The sequence below is a fragment of the Heteronotia binoei genome, chromosome 13 (assembly GCF_032191835.1).
Source record: "Heteronotia binoei isolate CCM8104 ecotype False Entrance Well chromosome 13, APGP_CSIRO_Hbin_v1, whole genome shotgun sequence".
NCBI classification, from domain to species: Eukaryota; Metazoa; Chordata; class Lepidosauria; order Squamata; family Gekkonidae; genus Heteronotia; species Heteronotia binoei.
In genome coordinates this window covers 12,904,396-12,922,036 of record NC_083235.1, presented here as the reverse complement: position 1 = coordinate 12,922,036, position 17,641 = coordinate 12,904,396, and the positions used below count along the sequence as shown (strand labels likewise).

The window sequence follows — 17,641 nt, the reverse complement described above, 5'->3', positions numbered from 1 at the left end:
TCCGACTTGTATCCCGGACCCTTTTTGTAGCAGGAACTCCTTTGCATATTAGGCCACACACCCCTGATGCAGCCAATCCACCTCGAGCTTACAGGACTCTTAGTACAGGGCCTCCTTGAAGTTCTACAAAAAAAACAGCCCTGCTCTAAGGTGCCACTGGACTCAAATCCAGATCTTCTACTGCAGACCAACACAGCAACCCCTGAAACTGCCCAAAGCAGAGTTACACCTTTCTAAAGCCACTGAAATCCATGGTTTCAGAAGGGTGTAACTGTGGTCAGAACAGCATTCTTAATCACCTAGCCATTGGTTTGGGAGGAAGACTTGGTTAGAGACCCCCTAGCTGCCGATCCAAAAGGGAAGTTAAACAGCCACGGGAGTGGTCTCCATGATGACAAGGTCTAGCCATCCCTCACGCATTTCTGAGTTTCATTCTCCAACTGTCACTACCTAAAGGTAAGAACATAAGAACATAAGAGAAGCCATGTTGGATCAGGCCAACGGCCCATCCAGTCCAACACTCTGTGTCACACAGTGGCAAAAAATTTTATATATACACACACACTGTGGCTAATAGCCACTGATGGACCTGTGCTCCATATTTTTATCTAAACCCCTCTTGAAGGTGGCTATACTTGTGGCCGCCGCCACCTCCTGTGGCAGTGAATTCCACATGTTAATCACCCTTTGGGTGAAGAAGTACTTCCTTTTATCCGTTTTAACCTGTCTGCTCAGCAATTTCATCGAATGCCCACGAGTTCTTGTATTGTGAGAAAGGGAGAAAAGTTCTGCAGGATTTAGAAAAATCCAATTCAGGATGCAGTTTGGCACCAACACGTTGCAGTTCCCCCTTTCACCTTCACTTACAGAGCCCATAAATGATGGGTCTTAAGAACATAAGAGAAGCCATGTTGGATCAGGCCAATGGCCCATCCAGTCCAAAACTCTGTCACACAGCGGCCAAATCCCAGGGACCATCTGGAGGTCCACCAGTGGGGCCAGAAGTCCAGAAGCCCTCCCACTGATATTGCCCCCCAGGATCAAGAAGTCAGAGCATTACTGCCCCAAACATAATGTGATAGAAGCCATGTTGGATCAGCCAGTGGCCCATCCAGCCCAACACTCTGTCACGCAGTGGCCAAAACCCAGGGGCCATTAGGAGGACCACCAGTGGGACCAGAACTCCAGAAGCCTCACTGCCCCTTCGAAGCACCAAGAATACAGAGCCTCACTGCCCCAGACATAAGAACATAAGAGAAGCCATGTTGGATCAGGCCAATGGCCCATCCAGTCCAACGCTCTGTCATGTAATGGCCAAAACCCAGGGGCCATCAGGAGGTCCACCAGTGGGGCCAGAACTCCAGAAGCCCTCCCACCCTTGCCCCCCCCCCCAAGCACCAAGAATACAGAGCATTACTGCCCCCCATCCGCTCCTCCCCCACACCAGGGTTGCACTCACTCTGGGCATCTTTGCAATCGGCCGAGTCCTGGGGCAGTTTGAGGAGATAGTCCTTCAGCAGCAGCTCGTAGCGGGGGATCCGCTGGACCGGCTCCAGCATGTGATGTTGCAGAGTCAGGTTCCCACAGATCTCTTCTCGCTGCAACACACAAGGGCCTGAAGAGAGCTGTCTGCCCTGATTGCCCTTTGAACGCCGAAGCGTCTGCCCCTCACCCAGCGAACTAAGAAGAGCAGAGATCGAGCCTCCTTCAAGCAGGAACCTCAACACTCGTTCTGTTTAGATTGTAATTTGGCCACCAATGGACCATTCTGACCCCCTTCAAACCAGTCTTGTTTTTTCACCTGTATAAAGACAACTGTATAAAACTCCCTGACCTGAACGGCCCAGGCCAGCCTGATCTCATCAGACCTCAGAAGCTGAGCAGGGTCAGCCCTGGTTATTGCTTGGTTGGGAGGCCTCCAAAGAAGTCCAGGTTTGCTACGCAGAGGCAGGCAGTGGGAAACCACCTCTGGTTGCCTCTGCCCTGACCTGGACGGCCCAAGCCAGCCTGATCTCATCTGACCTCAGAAGCTAAGCAAGGGTCAGCCCTGGTTATTGCTTTGTTGGAAAGCCCTCAAAGAAGTCCAGGGTTGCTACGCAGAGGCAGGCAGTGGGAAACTACCTCTGATTGTCTCTGCCCTGATCTGGATGGCCCAAGCCAGCCTGATCTCATCAGACCTCAGAAGCTAAGCAAGGGTCAGCCCTGGTTAGTGCTTGGATGAGAGACCACCAAGGAAGTTCAGGGTCGCTATGCAGAGGCAGGCAAACACCACCTCTGTTCATCTCTGCCCTGACCTGGAGGGTCCAGACTAGCTCAGTCTTCTCCTACTTCAGAAGCTAAGCAGGGTCAGCCCCGGTTAGTGCTTGGATGGGAGACCACCAAAGAAGTCCAGCGTCGCTAGGCAGAAATGGGCAATGGCAAATGACTTCAGAACACGCCTTGCCTTGAAACCCCTCCATGGTTGCCATAACTGCAGCTTGAGGGCACCTTCCAGCCCCACCAGGTTTTGTTTTATGCTGCCCTGGATGGCCCAGATCTCAGAAGCTAAGCACAGCTGGCCCTGGTTAGTACTGGGGTGGGTATATGGAAACCCAGGGTTTCATCTGGATATTAGTCTTCATTCTAACTTCATGGACTTGTGTTGTTCATAAATATCAATAAAAGAGCATTAAGAGTTTCATATAAAAGAGACGGATTATAATTGTCGGATGTTGGGGCGCTTTTTTTGTAGCAGGAACTCCTTTGCATAACAGGCCACACCCCTCTTTTGTAGCCAATCCTTCGAGATCTTACAGAGCTCCTTTTCCAGGGCCTACTGTAAGCTCTTGGAGGATTGGCTACATCAGGGAGGCGTGGCCAAATATGTAGGAGTTGCTGCTACAAAAAAAAGCCCTGAGGCAATCCATCTCTTAATGCTTCTTGTCTTGAAAACCCTATGGTAGGGGTGGCCAACGGTAGCTCTCCAGATGTTTTTTGCCTACAAATCCCATCAGCCCCAGCCAGCATGGCCATGAAGGCTGGGGCTGATGGGAGTTGTAGGCAAAACCATCTGGAGAGCTACCGTTGACCACCCCTGCCCTATGGGATCGCCATACGTCGGCTTCAATTTGAACACACTTTTCTATCACTGTAAAGCCAACATTTCGGGGGTAATGGAGAAAATAAATGAAGGCAAAGGTTATCTGGGGAAGGGACATGCTCAGGGCCAGCCCAAGACTGTTTAGCGCCCTAGGCATGGCTAACTTCTGGAGCTCCCCCCCCCGCCCCCGTTGCACCGATAACATCACCGAGTCACCCAATTTTTCACCCCCAGAAGACCAACACCCCTGGCAATCACCTAGTTTGCCTAATGGCAGTGCCAGGCCTGGATGCGATTCCATAGATCAGGGGTGGCCAACGGTAGCTCTCGAGATGTTTTTTGCCTACAATTCCCATCAGCCCCAGCCATTGGCCATGCTGGCTGGGGCTGATGGGAGTTATAGGCAAAAAAAAAACATCTGGAGAGCTACCGTTGGCCACCCCTGCCATAGATCTTCTTCTTCAGGTGAATGCACACAATTCAACTCAATGCATCCTACGCAGTAATGCATTGTAACTTAAACTTGTATTTGACAGATTCTGACTTGTTCTTGTATGGATTTTAGTCCCTTTTAGAACGTCCTTTTATGTTGACTCCTGCTGGCATGTTTTATCTATTGGTATGCATATGTGACTACCTTTACTTTTTTGCAGATGTGTTTTTATATATTTTTTCTTTTACCTCTTTTTTAATGCCAATAAAGGAAACCGAACTGAATTGTCAATACATTACAGTTTCTAGGCACTGTGAGCCCACAGGAGAAACGCCCCCCCCCGCCCCAAATACAAAGTATGCTTGTGCTATATCCCTAATCGCCTACTCCTCTTCCTTTTCCATTAATCTGTCCCACCCCCTGTGTACCCCGAGGCTCTGCCAACTGCCTGGTCTATTTCCTACAGGAAGCCCCCACGGTTTGTCTTTTAAACTGGGGGGAGTGTTTGAGAGGCTCTGGGCCAGGAGTAACCAAACTGTGGCTTCAGAGCCATGTGTAGCTCTTTCACACATATCGTGTGGCTCTTGAAGCCCCCACTGCCCCGTTGGCCAGCTTTAAATAATTTCTCTTTAAATAATATCTCCAAGCCAAGCTAGCCGGCAGCTTGAAGAATGCATTTAAAGTTAAAGTTGCTTTCTTCCCACCCCTCCCTTCCTTCTCTCAAATATCTAATATTCATGTCTTGCAGCTCTCAAATGTCTGGTGTGGAGAGCTAGTTTGGTGTAGTGATTAAGTGTGTGGACTCTTATCTGGGAGAACCGGGTTTGATTCCCCACTCCTCCTCTTGCACCTGCTGGCATGGCCTTGGGTCAGCCATAGCTCTGGCAGAGGTTGTCCTTGAAAGGGCAGCTGCTGTGAGAGTCCTCTCCAGCCCCACCCACCTCACAGGGTGTCTGTTGTGGGGGAGGAAGGTAAAGGAGATTGTGAGCCGCCCTGAGACTCTTCGGAGTGGAGGCCGGGATATAAATCCAATATCTCCATCTACCTCACAGGGTATCTGTTGTGGGGGAGGAAGGGTGTCTGTTGTGGGGGAGGAAGGGAAAGGAGACTGTGAGCCGCTCTGAGACTCTTCGGAGTGGAGGGCGGGATATAAATCCAATATCTCCATCTACCTCACAGGGTGTCTGTTGTGGGGGAGGAAGGGTGTCTGTTGTGGGGAAGGAAGGTAAAGGAGATTGTGAGCCGCTCTGAGACTCTTCGGAGTGGAGGGCGGGATATAAATCCAATATCTTCATCTACCTCACAGGGTGTCAGGTTGTGGGGGAGGAAGGGTGTCTGTTGTGGGGGAGGAAGGGAAAGGAGACTGTGAGCCGCTCTGAGACTCTTCAGAGTGGAGGGCGGGATATAAATCCACTATCTTCTTATTATTATTATTCTATGTGGCTCTTCTATTAAGCAAGTTTGGCCACCCCTGCTCTGGGCTATGACGAGCTGGCTTACCTGCACTTCGTGGATGATGCCCTTGAACTGTGCTGAGCGTTCCATCCAGGTGTTCACCAGCTCCATGGCGCGGTCAAAGTTCTTGACGTATTCGCCGTACATCTTGAGGAAAGGAGCCAGTTTCTGCAGGATATCCCCAATGCGAGGGTGCTGGTCCCTGCGAGGCAGAAGGAAAAACTGGTCAGGAAGAGAGGATTCAAAACAGAAAGCCCTGAAGCACCGGGCTGTGTTCGTGATAAGCTACGAAGCTGCCGTTTGAGCCTATCGCCTTTACGTCTGTACTGTCTGACCCCACCAACGGACCTCCTGATGGTGCCTGGGGTTTTTTTTGGCCACTGTGTGACACAGAGTGTGGGACTGGAGGGGCCACTGGCCTGACCCAACATGGCTTCTCTTATGTTCTTATGTGACACAGAGTGTGGGACTGGATGGGCCACTGGCCTGACCCAACATGGCTTCTCTTATGTTCTTATGTGACACAGAGTGTGGGACTGGATGGGCCACTGGCCTGACCCAACATGGCTTCTCTTATGTTCTTATGTGACACAGAGTGTGGGACTGGATGGGCCACTGGCCTGACCCAACATGGCTTCTCTTATGTTCTTATGTGACACAGAGTGTGGGACTGGATGGGCCACTGGCCTGATCCATCATAGCTTCTCTTATGTTCTTATGTGACACAGAGTGTGGGACTGGATGGGCCACTGGCCTGACCCAACATGGCTTCTCTTATGTTCTTCTGTGACACAGAGTGTGGGACTGGATGGGCCACTGGCCTGACCCAACATGGCTTCTCTTATGTTCTTATGTGACACAGAGTGTGGGACTGGAGGGGCCACTGGCCTGATCCAACATGGCTTCTCTTATGTTCTTATGTGACACAGAGTGTTGGACTGGAGGGGCCACTGGCCTGATCCAACATGGCTTCTCTTATGTTCTTCTGCATAGATGGGATGGCAAAAAGCAGAACGGACAGACAGAAGGTGGCAGCAGTGAGCAACTTTGGAACCAGCGTGTGTGGAAGGGGTTAATGCCCACACCTGAACCCGTGCGCTGCTGCTACCTTGAATGCACACCCCATGCTTTAATATATTTGAAATATATATATATATATATATACAGTATGTCACAGAAGTGAGTACACCCCCTCACATTTTGTAAATATTTAACTATATCTTTTCATGTGAACACTGAAGAAATGACACTCGGCTACAATGTAAAGGAGTGAGTCTACAGTTTGTATAACAGTGTAAATGTGCTGTCCGCTCAAAATCACGCAACGCACAGCCATTAATGTCTAAACTGCTGGCAACAAAAGTGAGTACACCCCTAAGTGATAATGTCCAAATGGGGCCCAAAGTGTCAATATTTTGTGTGGCCACCATTATTTTCCAGCACTGCCTTAACCCTCTTGGGCGTAGAGTTCACCAGAGCTTCACAGGTTGCCACTGGAGTCCTCCACTCCTCCATGACGACATCACGTAGCTGGTGGATGTTAGAGACCTTGCGCGCCTCCACCTTCCGTTTCAGGATGCCCCACAGATGCTCAATAGGGTTTAGGTCCGGAGACATGCTTGGCCAGTCCATCACCTTTACCCTCAGCTTCTTTGGCAAGGCAGTGGTCGTTTTGGAGGTATGTTTGGGGTCGTTATCATGTTGGAATGCTGCCCTGCGTCCCAGTCTCCGAAGGGAGGGGATCATGCTGTGCTTCAGTATGTCACAGTACATGTTGGCATTCATGGTTCCCTCAATGAACTGTAGCTCCCCAGTGCCGGCAGAAATTCTAGCAGGAGCTCCTTTGCATATTAGGCCGCACCAACCCCTGATGTAACCAATCCTCCAAGAGCTTACAAAAAAAAGCCGTGTAAGCTCTTGGAGGACTGGCTACGTCAGGGGTTGATGTGGCCTAATATGCAAAGGAGCTCCTGCTAGAATGCCACCCCTGCCCACATCTAATGCAAATCAGTTTTGTTTGCAAAATACAGCACATGGCAGCGTGCCGCTCCAAATGCAACGAGATTTGTCCAGACCACATTTTGGTGCCATGCTTCACTTTGAAAGAACCCTCACACACACACATTCAACTAGAACTGTGCCAATCTATTTCCTCACCATTCCTCCATACGCTTCTCCAGTTCCGGGAGCAGGAACTGCTGGTGGAAGCAGTAGATGGAGCAGATGTTGGCAAAAATGCCCATCACCACTTCAGCTGGGAAGGAGTTCCGGGTGCGTGCTTCCTCCAGCAGACGGGCACAGAAGACCTGGCAGACAGGAAGGGGGATCAGCAACAGGGGAAGGCAGCCTGGCCTCGGAGATGAGGATAATCTCTTCCAAAGGCAATAACCAGTGGCCCACCTCCCCTCCACACAGTCTAGGCCAGGGGTGGCTAAACTGTGGCTCTTTTACACATACTGAATGGCTCTCGAAGCCCTCCCTGCCCCATTGGCTGGTTTGGAGAAGGCATTTCTCTCTTTCAATCATTTTTCTAGCTGGTGGCTTGGAGAATGCATTTAAAGTTGTTTTCTTTCCACCTCTCCCTTCCTCCCAATCTAGAAGAAGAATTGCAGATTTATACCCCACCCTTCTCTCTGAATCAGAGACTCAGAGCGGCTTACAATCTCCTTTATCTTCTCCCCCCCACAACAGACACCCTGTGAGATGGGTGGGGCTGAGAGAGCTCTGACAGAAGCCGCCCTTTCAAGGACAACTCCTGCGAGAGCTATGGCTGACCCAAGGCCATTCCAGCAGCTGTAAGTGGAGGAGTGGGGAATCAAACTCAGTTCTCCCAGATAAGAGTCTGCACACTTAACCACTACACCAAACTGGCTCTCTCTCCCTGGCATATAACCCCCTCTCTGGCATTTTGCGGTTGGCTCCACCTCCTGCAGCAGCCATTTTGCAGTTGCGCCCATCTCCCTGTGTCAGAATTCCAAAGGTGTCCATAGATTCAGACTCCTGTTGTAGGACATATCACAAGGATAAGACGTAGCAGGGCAAGGGTACATAGGTTCCAGGACAGATAACAGCACCTGCTGACGGATGCCTGGTTGATGCAGGTAGGACATGGTTTGGAGAAGAGATGCTGACTTTGCCTCAAGGCTTCTATGAAGCAGAGCCCACAAAACAGCCATTTTGGGGCTCTCCCCAGCATCCGTTTTTACCTGGTCCAGCAGATACAGACGGGACACGTAGGCCTTTTCAGTTTGGAGAAGTTCGTTGGCGATTCGAAAAACCTTCTGTGGAACTGTCATCTATCAATGGAAGAAAAGGAGTCGATTTTAGAAAAAACACCTAAAGGAGAGATGTATCAGACTTCACACTCCATTTCAGGATGGCCTGTAAAAAGATATGGGATCAGTCCCCTTCTCCAGTGGGTCTCTATCCCACCTACACCCCTAAGAACATAAGAGAAGCCATGTTGGATCAGGCCAAAGGCCCATCCAGTCCAGCACTCTGTGTCACAAAGTGGCCAAAAAAAGGAGGTTCACAAGTGAGGCTAGAAGCCCTTCCACTTTGCCCCACCCCCCAAACACCAAGAATACAGAGCATCACCTGCCCCAGACAGAGAGTTCCAACAATACGCTGTGGCAGTGGCTATTAGCTGACGGACAGTGGCTGACGGACCTCTGCTCCATATTTTTATCCAAACCCCTCTTGAAGCTGGCTATGCTTGTAGCCGCCACCACGTCCTGTGGCAGTGAATTCCACATGTTAATCACCCTCTGGGTGAAGAAGGACTTCCTTTTATCCATTCTAACCTGACTGCTCAGCAATTTCAATGTTCATTGCTCTGATGTAGCCAGTCCTCGAAGAGCTTACATTTCTCTCTCTCTCTCTCTCTCTCTCGGCTTGGCTTCGCGAACGAAGATTTAAGAAGGGTGCAATAGCCCACGTTTGCTGCAGGCTCGCTGGTGGCTGACAAGACCAATGTGGGACAGGCAGGTCCGGCCACAGCGGCTGCAGGGAAAAGTCTGATTTAGGGTTGGTCCTGTATGCCCTTCAGGCCTGCGCAGAGGAATTTTTTAGGTGAAGCACAGTGTGCGCAGTACTGGCTCCACCCTTTCACCTGGGGGTCATCTGTACAAAGAGCCCCGTAAGCTCTCGGAGGATTGGCTATATCAAGGGGTATGGACTAATATGCAAAGGAGTTCCTGCTACAAAAAAAAAAGCCCTGGAAATGTTTCACAGTCAACATTCTACATCATCCTCTGATCAAGTTATCACAGGTGGTGGATGAAAAATCTATGCTTCTTCCACCAACGTGCGCTGAAAGGGTTTTAACCACCTTGCCATTAAATAGGACCAGGTAGATGATACAATCATATATGCCCTGGAGGTTGTTACGTTCAGCCTCCCAACATCCGTTGGCCGTCCCCGGCCCAAAAGACGCTCGCCTCACCTCAACTAGGGCCAGGGCTTTTTCAGTCTTGGCCCCAACCTATTGAGATCCGGAAGGCTTATTAGCCTTCCGTAGGGCCTGTAAAACGGAGCTGTTCCGCCAGGCTTTTAGCTGAGGCTGCGGGCGTCTATTCTCGGTCAGGTTGGCCTCCCCGGCCAGCGCTGTCATCTGTGCTAAGAAATGGAATAAAAACTGCCATCCCTATGAGATATCTTATTTTATTTATTTATTTATTCCGGGATTTATATCCCGCCCTTCCCACGAGTGGCTCAGGGCGGCTTACAACAAACATTATCATGATGTGAGACGGCTAGGCTGGGCCATATGTGATGACATGGTCATCTGAGTGCTGTTGAGTTGTCTGTTTATAGAACGTTTTTATTGTTTTATTGTTTTATCGTATGTTGTACTCCGCCCTGAGCCCTACGGAGAATGGGCAGAATAGAAATATACTAAAATAAATAAATAATAAAATAGCTAATCCAACCCAGCCCCCAAATAATCTCAGTTGCCTTTTTCTGTCTCTCTCTTATATTTTTTATCTCATACTTACTTTAAAGATGCCAAGACATCTCTACCCAACTCCCTCTCAGTTTTTCAATCCTGCCCTTCCAATAAGACCAGAACATTGTACACATTTCTCTCCCCCTCTTTCTCTTGGCTTTAAAAGGGAGTCCATCAGTGGCTACTAGCTGTGGTGGCTAAACAGAAACTACACAGTCAGAGGCAGTCAAGCTTTGAAACCCAGAGCCAGGAGGCAACATCAGGAGAAGGCCTCAGCCTCTATACCACAGGTGGCCAAACTGTGGCTCGGGAGCCGCGTGTGGCTCTTTCACAAATATTGTGCACCCCTTGAAGCCCCTGTGGTGCAGAGTGTTAAAGCTGCAGTCCTGAAATCCTAAGCTCTGCTCATGACCTGAGTTCGATCCCCGGCAGAAGCTGGATTTTCAGGTAGCCGGCTCGAGGTTGACTCAGCCTTCCATCCTCCCGAGGTCGGTCAAATGAGGACCCAGCTTGCTGGGGGGAAAGAGTAGATGACTGGGGAAGGCAATGGCAAACCCCCCCATAAAAAGTCTGCCATGCAATGTTGTGATGCAAAGTCACCCCAGAGTCGGAAAAGACTGGTGCTTGCACAGGGGATCTTTCCTTTCCTTTCCTGAAGCCCCCAACGCCCCACTGGCTGACTTGGAGAAGGCATTTCTGTCTTTAAATCACATCAAAGCCAAACCAGCTGTCAGCTTGGAAAATGCATTTAAAGTTGTTGCTTTCTTTTCATCTCTCCCTACTTCCCCCTCCCCCATCTATTTGCCTTCCTTCCTTCCTTCCCTCCTTCCTGCCTTCCCTCCCTCCTTCCTTCCTTCCCTCCCTCCTTAAGAACATAAGAACATAAGAGAAGCCATGTTAGATCAGGCCAATGGCCCATCTAGTCCAACATTCTGTGTCACACAGTGGCCAAATATATATATATATATATATATATATATATATATATATATATATATATATATACACACACACACACACACACACTGTGGTTAATAGCCACTGATGGACCTCTGCTCCATATTTTTATCTAACCCCTTCTTGAAGGTGGCTATGCTTGTGGACGCCACCACCTCCTGTGGCAGTGAATTCCACATGTTAATCACCCTTTGGGTGAAGAAGTACTTCCTTTTATCCGTTTTAACCTGTCTGCTCAGCAATTTCATCGAATGCCCACGAGTTCTTGTATTGTGAGAAAGGGAGAAAAGTACTTCTTTCTCTACTTTCTCCATCCCATGCATTATCTTGTAAACTTCTATCATGTCACCCCTCAGTCGACGTTTCTCCAAGCTAAAGAGCCCTAAGCGTTTCAACCTTTCTTCATAGGGAAGGTGTTCCAGCCCTTTAATCATTTTAGTTGCCCTTTTCTGAACTTTCTCCAATGCTATAATATCCTTTTTGAGGTGCGGCGACCAGAACTGCACACAGTACTCCAAATGAGACCGCACCATCGATTTATACAGAGGCATTATGATACTGGCTGATTTGTTTTCAATTCCCTTCCTAATAATTCCCAGCATGGCGTTGGCCTTTTTTATTGCAAACGCACACTGTCTTGACATTTTCAGTGAATTATCTACCATGACCCCAAGATCTCTCTCTTGGTCTGTCTCTGCCAGTTCACACCCCATCAACTTGTATTTGTAGCTGGGATTCTTGGCCCCAATGTGCATTACTTTGCACTTGGCCACATTGAACCGCATCTGCCACGTTGACGCCCACTCACCCAGCCTCAACAGATCCCTTTGGAGTTCCTCACAACCCTCTCTGGTTCTCACCACCCTGAACAATTTAGTGTCATCCGCAAATTTGGCCACTTCACTGCTCACTCCCAACTCTAAATCATTTATGAACAAGTTAAAGAGGATGGGACCCAGTACCGAGCCCTGCGGCACCCCACTGCTTACCGTCCTCCACTGCGAAGACTGCCCATTTATACTCACTCTCTGCTTCCTATTACTCAGCCAGTTTTTGATCCACAAGAGGACCTGTCCTTTTACTCCATGACTCTCAAGCTTCCTTCCTTCCCTCCTTCCTACCTTCCCTCCTTCCTTCCTTCCCTCCCTCCTTCCCTCCCTCCTTCCTTCCCTCCTTTCTTCCCTCCTTCCTTCCTTCCTTCCTTCCTTCCTTCCTTCCTTCCTTCCTTCCTTCCTTCCTTCCTTCCTTCCTTCCTTCCTTCCTCCCTCCTTCCTTCCTTCCCTCCCTCCTTCCTTGCTTCCTTCCTGCCTTGCAGCTCTCAAACATCTGACATTTATTCTATGTGGCTCTTCTGTTAAACAAGTTTGGCCACCCCTGACCGACACCCTGTTGTCAGCTCTCCAGTGTAACTGTTTGGCCACTGTGTGAGATAGGATACTGGACTACACAAACACATTAAGCTGCCTGGTACTGAATCAGACCCTCAGTCCATCGAGATCAGAATTGCTTACTCAGACTAACACTGGCTCGCCAGGATCTTTCCCATCATCTCCTGCCTGGTCCTTCAGTTAAAAGATGCTGGGGATTGAACCTGGGACCTTCTGCCTGCCAAGCAGAGGCTCTGCCACTGAGCCAGGGTCTCAGATCAAGGTCTTCCTCATCACCTCCTGCCTGGTCCTTTTAGCTGGAGATGCCGGGGATTGAACCTGGGACCTTCTGCATGCCAAGCAGAGGCTCTGCCACTGAGCCAGGGTCTCGGGTCAAGGCCTTTCTTATCACCTCCTGCCTGGTCCTTTTAAGTGGAGATGCTGGGGATTGAACCTGGGACCTTCTGCCTGCCAAGCAGAGGCTCTGCCACTGAGCCAGGGTCTCAGGTCAAGGTCTTCCTCATCACCTCCTGCCTGGTCCTTTTAGCTGGAGATGCCGGGGATTTAACCTGGGACCTTCTGCCTGCCAAACAGAGGCTCTGCCACTGAGCCAGGGTCTCAGGTCAAGGTCTTCCTCATCACCTCCTGCCTGGTCCTTTTAACTGGAGATGCCGGGGATTGAACCTGGGACCTTCTGCATGCCAAGCAGAGGCTCTGCCACTGAGACAGAACCCATGTGCCAGAGATGGACCACTGGTCTGATGCAGGGCTCATCTTAGGTTTTAATGTCCTTTTTTTTGTCTTTCTGTGAGGTAAATTCATCTGAGAAAGAGTGCCCAGCCCAAGGCCAAGGCCACCTAATGACAAATGAAGGAGCTCAGGGACCAGGTCAGCCCGCTGCTTGGATGGGCCAACACTCGGTCCTCTCACCTCCTCAGACTCTGGCTTTTCGGCCTGCGGGAGCTCTGGTAGAAGCTCTGCCTCGTCCCCGCTGCCGTCGTCCATGTCACTGTCCCCCTCGGAGTCGCGCGTGGAGCGGCGCTTAATGGCGGCCGGGGGAGGGGCTGCCCCTGCTCCCTCTCCTGGGCCCTCGTCACCCCCAAAGCAGATCTCCTCGCTGTTGGACGGTGAGCTGATGCTGTCAATCCCGCTGTCCCTGTTGGCCAGCTTCCCGCCATCGTGAGAGGGCAGGCAGGCCGCGCTCCCCCCGGCCTCCTGCCCCCCCTCCAGAGCCAGGAGGTCCAAGAGCTTGTGAGCCAAATCCGCTGATTCCAGCGAAGCCGGGCGATCCAGGGGGGGCTCCATGGAACCCGCCTCGGGGGTCGGGAGGTCGAGGCTGGGGCACGGGGAAGGGGGCTGCTCCACGGTCAGGATTATGGGTTCCCTGGAAGAAATGAGGGGAGCAAAACATACACAGGTTAGGATACACTCAGGCTGAGTCGGTTTGAGATGCCCCGCGAAGACAGTGCTCACAGGCCCATATCTTCTCACCATAATGCACCCCCCAAGCCTTTATACCCTTTCCACCTTTGTGCCTCCCACCTTCTTCAATCCCGTCATCTCCACCACCTGCACACATTTTCCCTGACTGCAGGAGCCAGTGCAAGCAGCTAGGAGCGTTGTTGCCATGGCCACCGGTAATACATAACAACACAAGAGAAGCCATGTTGGATCAGGACAATGGCCCTTCCAGTCCAACACTGTGTCACATAGTGGCCAAAACCAGGGCTTTTTTGTAGCAGGAACTCCTTTGCATATTAGGCCACACACCTCATGATGTAACCAGTCCTCCAGGAGCTTACAGGGCCTACTATAAGCTCCAGGAGGATTGGCTACATCAGGTGTGTGCGGCCTAATATGCAAAGGAGTTCCTGCTACAAAAAAAGCCCTGCCGCTCACCATACTGCACCCCCCAGGCCTTTCTACCTTTCCCACCTTTTTGCCTCCCACCTTCTCCAATTTGTAAGGCCTCCCTGTCGCCTCCACCACCTGCACGCCCTTTCCCTGACTCCAGTGGCATTGCAAGCAGTCGGGAGTGCTGTTGCCATGGCCACCGGGAGTACATAGCAACACAAGAGAAGCCATGTTGGACCAGGCCAATGGCCCTTCCAGTCCAACTCTCTGTGTCACACAGTGGCCAAAACCCAGGGGCCATCAGGAGGTCTACTAACAAAGCCAGAACTCCAGAAGCCTCCCACTGTTGCCCCCCAAACACTAAGAATACAGAGCATCACTGCTCCAGACATAAGAACATAAGAGAAGCCATGTTGGATCAGGCCCATCCAATCCAACACTCTGTTCACACAGTAGCCAAAACCGAAGCACCATTGGGAGGTCCACCAATGGGACCAGAACTCCAGAAGCCCTTCCACTGTTGCTCCCCAAGCACTAAGAATACAGAGCATCACTGCCCCAGACCTAATGGTCTCTCTATACTTTGTGGCTAAGAACCCTTGATGGACGCCTGCTCCATATGTTCATCCAATTCCCTCTTGAAGCTTTCTGTGCCTGTAGCCTCCACCACTTCCTGCAGCAGTGAATTTCACGTGTTAATGACTCTTTGGGTGAAGAAGAACTTCCTTTTATCTGTTCTAAGCCTCCTGCTTATTCATTTCATAGAGTGCCCACGAGTTCTTGTATTGTGAGAAAGCGAGAAAAGTACTTCTCTGCCTTCTCTATCCCAGGCATAATTTTGTAAGCCAGTATCCTATGTCACCGCTCAAGCATTGTTTCTACAAGCTAAAGAGCCATAACCTCTTTAACCAGAGCTTTTCTTGTAGCAGGAACTCTTTTGCATATTAGGCAACACACACCCTGATGTAGCCAATCCTCCTGGAGCTGACAGTAGGCCCTGTACTAAGAGCGCTGTAAGCTTTTGGAGGATTGGCTACATCAGGGGCGTGTGGCCTAATACGCAAAGGAGTTCCTGCTACAAAAAAGGCCTGGGGAGGAAGAAGAAGAAGAAGAAGAAGAAGAAGAAGAAGAAGAAGAAGAAGAAGAAGAAGAAGAAGAAGAAGAAGAAGAAGAAGAAGAAGAAGAAGAAGAAGAAGAAGAAGGAGGAGGAGGAGGAGGAGGAGGAGGAGGAGGAGGAGGAGGAGGAGGAGGAGAAGGAGAAGGAGAAGGAGGAGGAGGAGAAGGAGAAGGAGAAGGAGAAGGAGAAGGAGAAGGAGAAGGAGAAGGAGAAGGAGAAGGAGAAGGAGAAGGAGAAGGAGAAGGAGAAGAAGAAGAAGAAGAAGAAGAAGAAGAAGAAGAAGAAGAAGAAGAAGAAGAAGAAGAAGAAGAAGAAGAAGAAGAAGACGACGACGACATTGGATTTATATTCCGCCCTCCACTCAAGAGTCTCAGAGCGGCTCACAATCTCCTTTATCTTCCTCCCCCACAACAGACACCCTGTGAGGTGGGTGGGGCTGAGAGGACTCTCACAGCAGCTGCCCTTTCAAGGACAACCTCTGCCAGAGCTACCGCTGACCCAAGGCCATTCCAGCAGGTGCAAGTGGAGGAGTGGGGAATCAAACCCAGTTCTCCAAGATAAGAGTCCGCACACTTCACCACTACACCAGACTGGCTCTCATGCAGGGAAGGGCATGCAGACAGATGTCTGGGGAGGCACATGGTCGGGGGCTTACAGTGGAGGGCCCCATCAGGAGCGACGAAGCTGCCAAACCTCAAGGTTTGCTGTTGCCTGCCCAGCTCAATCTGTCAGGGAATTAGAAAGCTGGTATCGGATCAGGAAGCAAAGCGGCCAGACCCAACAGTTCTGCCCCACAGCTTGCAATGAGAAATGCACAGTCTAGGGAAACCAGCCGCAACAGAACTAACCGCCAAGTCTAAAAATAGAACATTAAGAACTGACACGCCGGATCAGACAAACCGACGAAGCCGGCATTCTGCTGTCTGACTCAGAGGCTAGCTAGAAGCCCAAGAATGTTATTGGGTAAGGCGCCGTCATCCTCTGCTAGCTGCCTAAAAATCAAAGATGCAGTGATCTGACACATATGCAACCCTTCCGCAGAGAAGATAGTGGATTTATATCCCGCCCTTCACTCCGAATCTCAGAGTGGCTCACAATCTCCTTTATCTTCCTCCCCCACAACAGACACCCTGTAAGGTGGGTGGGGCTGAGAGAGCTCTCCCAGCAGCTGCTCTTTCAAGGACAACCTCTGCCAGAGCTATGGCTGACCCAAGGCCATTCCAGCAGGTGCAAGTGGAGGAGTGGGAAATCAAACCCTGTGAGGTGGGTGGGGCTGAGAGAGCTCTCCCAGCAGCTGCCCTTTCAAGGACAACCTCTGCCAGAGCTATGGCTGACCCAAGGCCATTCCAGCAGGTGCAGGTGGAGGAGTGGGGAATCAAACCCTGTGACGTGGGTGGGGCTGAGAGAGCTCTCCCAGCGGCTGCCCTTTCAAGGACAATCTCTGCCAGAGCTATGGCTGACCCAAGGCCATTCCAGCAGGTGCAAGTGGAGGAGAGGGGAATCAAACCCTGTGACGTGGGTGGGGCTGAGAGAGCTCTCACAGCAGCTGCCCTTTCAAGGACAACCTCTGCCAGAGCTATGGCTGACCCAAGGCCATTCCAGCAGGTGCAAGTGAAGGAGTGGGGAATCAAACCCTGTGAGGTGGGTGGGGCTGAGAGAGCTCTCACAGCAGCTACCCTTTCAAGGACAACCTCTGCCAAAGCTATGGCTGACCCAAGGCCATTCCAGCAGCTACAAGTGGAGGAGTGGGGAATCAAACCCTGTGAGGTGGGTGGGGCTGAGAGAGCTCTCCCAGCAGCTGCCCTTTCAAGGACAATCTCTGCCAGAGCTATGGCTGACCCAAGGCCATTCCAGCAGGTGCAAGTGGAGGAGTGGGGAATCAAACCCTGTGAGGTGGGTGGGGCTGAGAGAGCTCTCACAGCAGCTGCCCTTTCAAGGACAACTTCTGCCAGAGCTATGGCTGACCCAAGGCCATTCCAGCAGCTGCAAGTGGAGGAGTGGGGAATCAAACCCTGTGAGGTGGGTGGGGCTGAGAGAGCTCTCCCAGCAGCTGCCCTTTCAAGGACAACCTCTGCCAGAGCTATGGCTGACCCAAGGCCATTCCAGCAGCTGCAAGTGGAGGAGTGGGGAATCAAACCCTGTGAGGTGGGTGGGGCTGAGAGAGCTCTCCCAGCAGCTGCCCTTTCAAGGACAACCTCTGCCAAAGCTATGGCTGACCCAAGGCCATTCCAGCAGCTGCAAGTGGAGGAGTGGGGAATCAAACCCTGTGAGGTGGGTGGGGCTGAGAGAGCTCTCCCAGCAGCTGCCCTTTCAAGGACCACCTCTGCCAGTGCTATGGCTGACCCAAGGCCATTCCAGCAGGTGGAGGAGTGGGGAATCAAACCCAGTTCTCCCAGATAAGAGTCCACACGGTTAACCACTACACCAAACT

The 17,641-nt window shown here is 51.0% G+C and overlaps 1 protein-coding gene across 1 annotated transcript in view; it reads right to left on the bottom strand.

The window, feature by feature from the left end:
* FGD1 (FYVE, RhoGEF and PH domain containing 1) overlaps positions 1 to 17,641 on the bottom strand; it is a 104,300-nt gene that overhangs the window by 16,514 nt on the left and 70,145 nt on the right. Inside the window, exons 4-8 of the mRNA XM_060253116.1 lie at positions 13,170 to 13,623; positions 8,174 to 8,263; positions 7,125 to 7,273; positions 5,013 to 5,169; positions 1,460 to 1,598 (exon numbers count right to left, since the gene is read on the bottom strand). Of these exons, the coding sequence (XP_060109099.1) occupies positions 1,460 to 1,598; positions 5,013 to 5,169; positions 7,125 to 7,273; positions 8,174 to 8,263; positions 13,170 to 13,623 (989 nt within the window). The remainder of the gene's footprint in view (positions 1 to 1,459; positions 1,599 to 5,012; positions 5,170 to 7,124; positions 7,274 to 8,173; positions 8,264 to 13,169; positions 13,624 to 17,641) is intronic.